At 39.9% G+C, this 12,160-nt stretch overlaps 1 protein-coding gene across 10 annotated transcripts in view; it reads right to left on the minus strand.

Annotated features, from left to right (window-relative positions):
- Positions 1 to 12,160, minus strand: part of LOC307030562 (serine/threonine-protein kinase BRSK2-like) — a 111,054-nt gene that overhangs the window by 46,002 nt on the left and 52,892 nt on the right. For all 10 annotated transcript variants that reach the window (XM_079667057.1, XM_079667061.1, XM_079667064.1 and 7 more), the window contains exon 2: positions 9,616 to 9,710. In XM_079667057.1, coding sequence (XP_079523183.1) covers positions 9,616 to 9,710 — 95 coding nt within the window. The remainder of the gene's footprint in view (positions 1 to 9,615; positions 9,711 to 12,160) is intronic.

Raw genomic sequence — 12,160 nt, forward strand, 5'->3', positions numbered from 1 at the left:
TCCATCGTAGTTCCTCAAAGTCCAAGACGATGTACTTAAATATCTTGTTATCTGAGTCCAAAACTTCAAATCCACTGTAATGTGATTTAAAACAGAGAAAGGCAATACAGCTCAATTTTTTTGACATTTTGACATCAGAAATAAAAAAATTAACGAATTAATTATTCATCTTTGAACCTAATACATGTATTCTTACTTGTGAACACGTTTCCCCTGCAAGAAGCAGCTAAATCTACATTATAGCTTTAATAACCCAGACTCCCACCTGTGTGACTAATATCTGTGATGCGTTCAGGTGCAGAGCATCAGCCCGTCCTCCTGCCATCTGATTTAATTACCCTCGACATCATCTCCTCACGTCGGTGTAGCACGGCGGAGGCTAATTAAACACATGTAGCAGGAAAACACTCGTTCAGCCTCCTGCCCTCCGTGTGTGAGCAGCCACATTTATTAAGCTCCATTATGACCCATATGGCTCTTTAATATGTGTGATAAAGTGTGTGTGTGTGTGTGTGTGTGTGTGTGTGTGTGTGTGTGTGTGTGTGTGTGTGTGTGTGTGTGTGTGTGTGTGTGTGTGTGTGTGTGGAGAGAAGGGTGCGGGAGAAACATGATCTTAAAAAAAGATGATGGCTGTACAGCAGGAGGACAGCATAAAACAAATAAACTAAAAGGTAACTTTTAAAAGAAACCATTTTTAAACTTGGCCAATATTTCTGGATTTTCCATAAGTTCTGTGAAATAAAAATGACCTGAAATGTGTAAGCGTAATGGAAGATGATGCACTTTTGCATTTTGCATATTGCTAAAAATAAAAAAATAGACACAACACATCCCAATAATGGTAATGATGGGGCGCCAATGTGTTCACTTTCAGGTTCATATTTGTACATTTCTACAGGAGAGGAAAAACCATTACAAAAAAGAACAGGGCCTCTTTAAATGAGTTAAATAAGAACAGAAAATAGGTGAAGTAGCTGCTCAGGTGCAGCTTCTCCATGTCTGCTCATCCTTCACTTATAATTCTGGATACGTAAGCAGCGAGGAAGTGTGAAGTGCGACAGCTGGAGGAGCGATGTGACCTCTGAAGGAGATCTGTGTCATACAGTGACTCAGGCTTTGCAGTATAGATGGCTTCCTGCTCAGTGAGTCAACTTTGCGACACGTCTTCTATACACACCGACCTTCACTGGAGAGCAAAGAAGAAACTGGTGTGGTGGAGGATCTGTCTCTATTATTGACAATCGTTGTGTAAATGTAGACATAGACTACTACTGCATTCACATGTATATATTTTTTAATATAGGAATTTTTTGTATATTTGCAAGTTTGTGTTAAATCAGCTTATATTAGTTCATACAGTATGTTTCTTTTGCATTTATGGAAGGTGTTTTACATTTACATTTGCACATGTATCTTGGATTTGTTCAAACAATTAATATGAGACATATTGACTTCCATATATGGTACTAATCAAAAACACATTCTGCAAGTTCACACAAAAACACACACAGAAACTGTCATGTCAAACACATGCTGCATCTTGCCTTAATACGCAAAACATATTGTGTATCATGTGACCGTGCTGTAGTTCCTTTATAGCCCAACATTAGTCTCCTTTAGCTTAGCGGTGGTGACGTGAAGTCATGTGACCGTGCTGTAGTTCCTTTATTGGCCAACATTAGCCACCTTTAGCTTAGCGGTGGGGACCTGAAGTCATGTGACCGTGCTGTAGTTCCTTTATAGCCCAACATTAGCCACCTTTAGCTTAGCGGTGGGGACCTGAAGTCATGTGACCGTGCTGTAGTTCCTTTATAGCCCAACATTAGCCACCTTTAGCTTAGCGGTGGGGACCTGAAGTCATGTGACCGTGCTGTAGTTCCTTTATAGCCCAACATTAGCCTTTAGCTTAGCGGTGGTGACCTGAAGTCATGTGACCGTGCTGTAGTTCCTTTATAGCCCAACATTAACCTTTAGCTTAGCGGTGGTGACGTGAAGTCATGTGACCGGGCTGTAGTTCCTTTATAGGCCAACATTAGCCGCCTTTAGCTTAGCGGTGGTGACGTGAAGTCATGTGACCGTGCTGTAGTTCCTTTATAGCCCAACATTAGCCACCTTTAGCTTAGCGGTGGTGACGTGAAGTCATGTGACCGTGCTGTAGTTCCTTTATAGCCCAACATTAGCCACCTTTAGCTTAGCGGTGGTGACGTGAAGTCCTGTGGCCGTGCTGTAGTTCCTTTATAGCCCAACATTAGCCACCTTTAGCTTAGCGGTGGTGACGTGAAGTCATGTGGCCGTGCTGTAGTTCCTTTATAGCCCAACATTAGCCACCTTTAGCTTAGCGGTGGTGACGTGAAGTCATGTGACCGTGCTGTAGTTCCTTTATAGCCCAACATTAGCCGCCTTTAGCTTAGCGGTGGTGACGTGAAGTCCTGTGGCCGTGCTGTAGTTCCTTTATAGCCCAACATTAGCCACCTTTAGCTTAGCGGTGGTGACGTGAAGTCATGTGGCCGTGCTGTAGTTCCTTTATAGCCCAACATTAGCCACCTTTAGCTTAGCGGTGGTGACGTGAAGTCATGTGACCGTGCTGTAGTTCCTTTATAGCCCAACATTAGCCACCTTTAGCTTAGCGGTGGTGACGTGAAGTCCTGTGGCCGTGCTGTAGTTCCTTTATAGCCCAACATTAGCCACCTTTAGCTTAGCGGTGGTGACGTGAAGTCATGTGGCCGTGCTGTAGTTCCTTTATAGCCTAATGTTAGTTTTTTACTTCAAAAATCATAAAGTGGTGTTCATACTTGGAGATGATCCTGCTGAACAAAACATATAAGTATTTCATAAACGTGCGTTTGCTAGTGGAGTTAAGTTTCTGCAATAACCCAAAATCACACGGAGAAATCCAGATGAACCAGGGAGATGATGGTTAGTGCTAGATCTCATTCCTCCTGGGTTTTAGGTGGCGGAAGTGATGTAATCGTGGATGAGAAGTCGGCAACTTTTGCAGCACCTGACGGCACACCTGGTAGTAAAAGTAGACACATTTAATTTAGCATGGGCTCTTCACAGTGAACAGGAGTGAGAGGGAGAACACTCTAAAACATCTCCCCCTTTTTTTAAATAAACCTCGTACTGTGCGTGTCACTGTAATCCGAACGCACTCAGTGGCTTTCTGAGTGTTAAATCCCATCTGTGCTTTTTTTCTTTTGAGATGTTTTTTTTTTTTTTTTAAATATTAGTAATAGCCTGCTGTCCTCCAAAGTTATGCATTCTCGAAATATTATATTTATGATATTTTTGTGGGAAAATTATGTATTCATGCACGTCTCTTGTCCTGGGTGGCAGGTAACACCACTTCCGCCTAAAACCCAGGAGGTATACGACCTGGCACTAACCGGGAGAGGATGCCTTCAGGGTCCAACAGAAAAATACACAATCGCTGTATCCCTCTATTGTCTCATGTATGTCATGCGAGGAATAAGTTTAACAACAGGAAAATAGTCTAGAAAGAAGCTGTGTTGTTAGAAATGGTTATTCCACTTCAGCCTGATGTTAGCTTCTCACTCAGCTCCTGAATCACAGCCTCATCGCCTGATCGCTGCTCTTAATGAATTATGAGGATTGAGTCGCGATGCAGCTTCTAAATCCTCGTTTAATTGAAACACGATGCGGGGCTGAGGGGCACGAGAGGCGATACATTGGAGCATCCCCGCAGTAATCAAACCACCATCTGTTGCAGTCAAACGGCTGCTGTCCAGTGACCAGGCTGAATATCCGGAGCTGTTATGAAGGAATACAAACAGAGAGGGTCTAGGACTGAGTCATCAAACACTAAAAAGTATTGGTCAGGAAAAAGTTATTAAAGTATAAGGAGTAACGCCAAAGAAAACTCAACAATATTAAAGATTCAATTCAATATTTAAAAGGCAAATCTTTACATTTCATAAGCTGGAGATGTGATTTGATTAACACACACAAAGAAAACATGATAAGCAAAATGCTGCTAATAAATATCCAACCAACCTACCCATTGTTTCAGATATATCATGTTTAACAATCTGAGCTCTTCATCTAATCTATAGCTCTGAAATGTATATATATATATATATATATAGAGCGGGAAAAAAAGAAAAAATATACCAGGGGCCGTATTCACAAAGCATTTTATCTTACCGCTAGGAGTGCTCCTAATTCGCGCTAAAATATTTTACGTAGGAGTTTTTTCTTAAAAGCTATTCACAAAGCCGCTGAGACCTACTCATACTAAGGATAAATCACTAAGAGTGAACTAAGAGTGACGCGCCGTTGCTATGGATGACGTCGATTCTCGTGCATGAGTTTAGAAGCGGTCAGTACGGTGATTGGTTGTTCAGAGCAGGCGGTCTCGGTGAAACTCATCCGCAACATCCCACAAACGAGCCCACTAAATCACCGAAAAACAAGGAAATAGCCTAGGCTAGAAATGTATTCCTATCAAATAGTTATGGACAGTGCAGTTAGCAGAATACACGCATGATGACAAGTTTGTGCAGACCACGATAATGACGTTGTATATGCACGTTAAAGAGAGAGAGCAAACAATAAAAATACGTAAATTGCATTAAATCGAGGAGGCAATTAAAAGCACCCTGCAAACTATTATCCAATGAGCATATTTCCAGCACTTAAACACTTTCACTAACAGCCCATACCGCCGTTCAAGCCCCCCTATCATGATGAATGAAAACAATCTGTGTGTTGATGGAATGTACTTTCTTTCTATTGACGAACACGTCCTCATCTTTTGATGGCGCAATTATTTTTATGTGCGTCCCGTCAATAGCACCGACCACACCGGGCATACCTGCATTGCCATGAAGTTGGCTTTGATCCTGTGTAGTTGTTGATTGTCCAAAGGAAACCGGATAAACTGTAGGATGATATGTGGTCTAGAGAGCGCGTTGATGGTTTGGTTTATGGCATGGCTGACTGATGGTTGCGATATTCCTAAATCGTCGGCATTGCAAAGTTGCATTTTCCCTGTTGCTAAATATCGTAGTGTTGCCAAACATTTTATTTCCGGACTAATCGGGTTATTCCTGTTAGTCGGGGATGTTATTGCATCCCGCACTAATTCCACAACAAGTTTGATACCCTCACGATGTAGCCTATATCTCTTGATCAATTCACAGTCTTCCATTGTCTCCAAAACATTTCGTCTCACAGCCATTTTCAGATTCTTTGTGAATAGGTCTTACTGAGTTAGGAGTCCTCTCGAGGACTTTTAAGCTCTCCCAGACTTAGGTGCTACTTTTAGGCCTAAAATACTTTGTGAATTGCTCTTAGTGAATAAAATTAGGAGTCCTAAATTTAAGACTGACACGCTCATTATGCTTAGGAGTTTCTCCTAAATTCGCCAATTAGGAGCTACTTTTAGCCCTAAGATCCTTTGTGAATACGGCCCCAGGTGTCTAACATTTGTAAATATGCAGGCTACAGCACTTGAGTAAATGTACTTAGTTACTTTCCACAACCACATTTAAATGAGCTGCAGCTCTATCTGTAAGCCGTTAGAAGCTAACGCTAGCAGCTAACCCTAGCATTAGTGGCTGACCCCCCCCTGTGCTTCCTCTAATGAGCCACCGTGCTGTAAATGCCAGCTCTGACATGTGGGAGCAGGCGGGGTGACGGTGTGATCTCTGAAGAAGTGCTGCAAATGTCAGACTGCTCATCTCAACAGGACACACACACACACACACACACACACACACACACACTGATGCATATGTTCGGGAAATATGCACATGACAAAGGCAGATAGGTTAATGATGTTAACACATGTGAGAGTAGGTAATGGCCCTTCCAGATGCACAGGTCTGTTTCACATTCAGATATACTGTACATATATTTATAGAACATTAAAAAAAATATTTGATGGTAGATTTGTTTAAGGACTTCTCTTTTTTCAAGTATTATAAAAATGATGTTATTTTTTAAATTAGGATAGTGTACATATTTTACAATTGTTTTTGTATTTAATTAGATATTGGTTTCATATTTTCTTTTTTTATTCTGTATATTGAACATGTTTTATCGTGTTTTAATTCAGGTATAATGTGCATACTTTAAATATTTTACCAGTATTTTCCTTCTATCTATACAGCGTGTTGATTGTGTTGTATACAGTATCTTATTATAAAATATATATCATATATAGTTTAAAAGCGAATGTTATCTTTACAACTTTCTATATTCAGGAATATTTGACTTATTTTAAAGCATTTAAAACATTGTTTTGATGATATTGCTAATTCAGATATCATTTAATATTGTTATTGTATATTTTCTTTGCATAGGTTTTTTTTAAATGTAGATTTATTACAACTAGTTTAAAGCTTATTGTTGGTTGCAGCTTCTTTTTCAATTAAATATTATTTTTATAAAATGTACAAGTATTTATTCACATCTTCTTTTAAAGAACATATTTTTTTAAAGATAGATATATTGTTAATATCTTTTGAAAGCATTTTTTTTATATTTTAATTACATTTTCCATCTATTTTGCACCTTTTTTTAATTCAGATTTACTACAACTACTTGTAAAGCATGTCTTCTGATGTGTATCGTATATTCCTTTAGCTCTATAAAGCCTATCTCAAAGCACCAGGAACAGAACAACATCACTTAGTGAGTTACGAGACGCAGCAGTCGAGTGTGAAAGCCTTCAAGTATCAGACACAACGTGCATCACTGGAGGATAAAGACATGTATTTATATGGAAATGATCTGCATGTTTCCTCTAAAAGGCTCCATGTGTAACACTGAACAAGGGAAATGTAAATGTGTCTTGTTTGGTGAACAGAGGAATTCATTCATATGTAAAAATTAAAACTCAAAAGAATCCGCTGCACGAAGTTTGGGAGAAAACAGAAGAAAGTAAACCTGCAGCACGACATGTCAAACAAAAAGAGGTTTCTAGAAACTGTGACCATCGTGTTGAAACAAACACCTGATACAAATCATGCATGTTTAGGTTTCATCTGAATATAAAGAGCTTTGAATATAGGGTTAGGGTTAGGGTTAACCCTATAATAAATCAGGGTCACCAAATATATACAGCTTCTTTAAATTCAGATATCATGGAAATATTTAATAGTTTTTTGCGGTATGTTCATTTTTAACCACTTTCTATCTCAGATTATATTTGAATTGTGTTTTCCTTCTATGCAGCTTCATTAAACTGACATATGTAATATGTTGTAGAATTGACCCTATGTTTGTTGCTTGTTTATGCTATACAGTACAGTATAGTTATTTCAGATGTATGCACAGATGTCCTTGTGTCTTATAGTTCAGTTATGCTGCTTCTCAGTTAGAGATGTCCCGATCCGATCTTGTGATCGGGGATCGGAGCCGATCACGTGATTTTAAAAAGATCGGAATCGGGAGGAAAAAAATCGGGGATCGGGATTTTTTTTTTTTTAAATACTTTTTTAAAATTTTTTATTCAATGTTACAAAACAAAAATGACCATGTTCAAGTCTTAAAGTCATCCTGAGGCCTTAGTTTTGGTTTCAAATTACAGAACATCATGTATGTGTTGCTTCTTCGGGGCTTGTTTTCATAGACCTGGTTGCTTATTTCTCTCAAATCTGGCAACAGAGTGGGCGCAGTGTCTAATTGTAGCAGTAAGCTAACGAGTACTGATAAGCTTTATTTTGTTTTGATCCAATGCTGCGCAACTGAACTGATCCAATGCTGCTGTGAAAGAAAGAAGCTATATCCATGTTGGATAGAAAATCCAATTTAAATAAAAAAATAACCTTAAGGGACAACTTGAATGCTTTTTTTCCTCTTAATGCATTGCATAAAGATCGGATCGGGAAAAATCGGTATCGGCAAATTGTCAAAATCAAATGATTGGAATCGGATCGGGAGCAAAAAAAGGTGATCGGGATATCCCTATTCTCAGTAATTAAAAAACATACCATTAAATAGTAAAAGCAAGTAAGTTATTTTGCAGGTTTCCTAATTATTTTTCGGAGATGAATGAATGTTAAAATGCTGGTTACACTTCATTGTGTGAAAAATGAGCAAGCCATTCGCAGCCTATTGCCATGACAACAGGGCTTTAGCATCTCCTAAAATAAGACGAAGAGGCGAGGAAGATTAGAGAAAGCTGCAGGGAAACCCCCCAAAACAGAGACAGACCCGGCACTAAATAAAGTCAGCAGACGGAGGAAAAAACGAGCTCCGAAACAAAAGAGAGCAGAGCAGGAAATACAAAATATATCAAATTCAGCTGAGAGGCAAACGGGGGCATCTGCTGCCTCCATCCCAACATCCACAACTAATTAAAACACAACAGGATGGTTATCAGACGGGGAGGAACGTGACGTGAAAACATATTTTTCTTTCAAATGCAAACTTTTTAAAAAGGAGAAACACCTCTGCTGACCGAAGGACATACAAAGTCACACACACACACACACACACACACACACACACACACACACACACACACACACACACACACACACACACACACACACACACACACACACACACACACACACACACACACACACACACACACACACACACACACACACACACACACACACACACACACACACACACACACACACACACACACACACACACACACACACTGCGTCAGCCTCAGAGGAAGCTGGCGTTCAGCACTGTGACTCAGCCGGCCTCATTAAGCTGCATCCAGCTGTGTGTTAATGTGCAGGTGGGCAGAGACCTGGTGACAGTAATAAGAACAAAGAGCAGGACACACACACACACACACACACACACACACACACACACACACACACACACACACACACACACACACACACACACACACACACACACACACACACACACACACACACACACACACACACACACACACACACACACACACACACACACACACACACACACACACACACACACACACACACACACACACACACACACACACACACACACACACTCGTGTGGGTGAAGCACTGACAGCCACATGGAAACTGTCATCTGAAACTCGTCTATAGAGTGAAGCAGTGCTGACGTATTTCTTGTAACGCTATAAAGGAACTACAGCAAGGTCACATGACTTCACGTCACCATTGATAAAATTCACCTGTATGGTATTTATTGACATATTTTATGTCGTAGAATAAAAATCTCTTCAGTTTGCGTTAACCACAAACCTTACTTCAGGATAACAACCAGAAAACACATTCGGAAACCATTGACTTCCACACCAGGAGACAGAACTGCTAAAATGCTAAAAACACTTTTTTAAATGTGACTTGTGTAAAATCAGAAAACAATGTAATACATGCAGCCAATCATTTAGCTATAAAAGACCTCAGGTTTAGGTCCCACACACACACACACACACACACACACACACACACACACACACACACACACACACACACACACACACACACACACACACACACACACACACACACACACACACACACACACACACACACACACACACACACACACACACACACACACACACACACACACACACACACACACACACACACACACACACACACACACACACACACACACACACACACACACACACACACACCAAATCACACTTACCTTCATAAGCACGGACTCGCTGAGCTTTTCTCTGTTGACAATCTTTACAGCGACTTTCTGACACGTCACACAGTGGATGCCGAGCTTCACCAGACCTGAAACACAGAATAAAATGTACTTAATATCAAATCATTTCAAGGGATCAAAATGCCTCAACAAGTACAACAACCCTTGATTAGACAGAAGCCATCATGGATTACCAGAAAGCAAATCCAACGCAGGGAATTTCCAAAATATGTTTTGCATCTTGTGTCAACGAGAAACTTCCAAAAGTACAAAGAACAAGAGTTTATACCTCTGTACTTGACCTGTGGCATTCCTTTCTTCGTTGGGCACCAAAGAGGGTTGATGGTTGCCCCCTCTCTTAATTAAATAGGTAAGTCAACCGCTGCCCCAAATCACCCTAAAGCGACCTTTTCAAAATAAAAGCATTAAAAACTATAATTACCTTAAATAATGACAATAAATTAAGTTACATAATAAAAAACAATGAATTTAATCAACAACGCTTAAAGAGTGTAGGTCAACCCTTTGAGGAACTCTATAAGTCAAGGTCAAATGATGAAACATTGAGAGTGGTAACAACAACATGTCTGACCATCAACGAATTAGAGATCTACGATGAAATAAAGTTAGACTAAAACACTCTTCTGTGCACCAGTCTATCCGAAATTAAACACAAAGTTAAATCCCAGATCGAATGTTTAAGGGTCTTAAACATATTGTCTTTCGTCTGTGTCCTTGTTTCTTGTCTTTAATATTTGTCCTTGTGTATGTTGCAAATGGAGCTGCTACTGCAAGAAACAAAGTATTATTTGTCCATATGTTTTGTCCCCATACTGTCTGTTAAAGCGTGATAGACACAATCATCAAAACAAATGAAAATACACCTGTATGTTGTTCTTTTGTTCTTATGCTAAAGGATATTATCTGCTACTCTTCAAATCTGTATTTTCTTTGTCAGTTTACAAACCAGGTGGATAAAAATGCACACGTTTTGCATTCTGCTTCACCCGAGTCTCCCTTTCATTACGCACTTCTGAGAACTCTCCACGACAGAAATGTCAACACACTTCACTTTTATCTTATTAAAGCCACAATGACTCCATCCGTCTCCATCAAAAGGCCCGACACCAGGGAGAGGCTTTCACTTTGTACTGAAGGTCTGCTGCTGGAAATGCCACCGCGCATATGCACCTCTTCATTACTTTGAGATGCATGTATATTCCACAGGAGATGAGCGGCTGACTGTTTGAAGGGTGATTTCCCTGTGGGGTGTCCAGAGGAAACATCTATAAGCAGCGCGGGGGGGGCAATATGGCCGCCTGGGGGCTCTTTAATGTCTCCGAAATGGATCCAAAGAGCATCCTGGGTGATATTCACTCAGTCTCATTGATCTTGAAACCACGAGGATGCACAGAAAACCACACCTTCCTGTGAGTGTTTGACCCCTTAAGTTACATCTCCAAAAGGTAAGCTACTAGAGATGTCCTGATCCGATCACGTTATCGGGGATCGGAGCCGATCACGTGATTTTCAAAAGATCGGAATCGGGGGGAAAAAATCGGGGATTGGGATTTTTTTTTTTTTTTTAAATACTTTTTTTTAAATGTTGTATTCAATGTTACAAAACAAAAATGACCATGTTCAAGTCTTAAAGTCATCCTGAGGCCTTAGTTTTGGTTTCAAATTACAGAACATCATGTATGTGTTGCTTCTTTGGGGCTTGTTTTCATAGACCTGGTTGCTTATTTCTCTCAAATCTGGCAACAGAGTGGGCGCAGTGTCTAATTGTAGCAGTAAGCTAACGAGTACTGAAAGCTTTATTTTGTTTTGATCCAATGCTGCACAACTGAACTGATCCAATACTGCTGTGAAAGAAAGAAGCTATATCCATGTTGGATAGAATATCCAATTTATTTTAAAAAATAACCTTAAGGTTAACTTGAATGCTTTTTTTTCTCTTAATGCATTGCATAAAGATCGGATCGGGAAAAATCGTTATCGGCAAATTGTCAAAATCAAATGATCGGAATCGGATCAGGAGCAAAAAAAGGGGATTGGGACATCCCTATAAGCTACATCAACTTCTGAGACAATGTAAAGCGCAAACATACAGGAGGGTTCAGGAATAAAATGCAAGAGACAGAAAGAAAGGCGCGTATATCCTTAGTTATAAATACTGTGTGTTAAAGTCCACTTTCTGAACACAGCACCTCAGTCTGAACACACAGCTGTGGATTTTTTGATTCCAGTATAAAAACCATAACAGCACTTTGTGTTTGACATTTACCGCTTCCCGGTTATTAACATCATTATGTAGCTCAGAACCGGGCCCTGAAGTCATAATCCCTGACATTTTCACATCAAGAACCATCACTTTAGCTCTCTGCCTCGGTTATCATAAAATAAATCAGCAAGAGACGAGTTCAGGAAACATCTTATATTTTCCGTTTGAAACCTCTTTCTATTTGTAGTCATTGCTTTACACATCTGACAGGCAAAAGCAACATATGGAAATATATGGTTATTGAAACAGTGTGAG

The sequence above is a fragment of the Notothenia rossii genome, assembly GCF_949606895.1.
Source record: "Notothenia rossii genome assembly, chromosome: 2".
In the NCBI taxonomy this organism is placed as follows: Eukaryota; Metazoa; Chordata; class Actinopteri; order Perciformes; family Nototheniidae; genus Notothenia; species Notothenia rossii.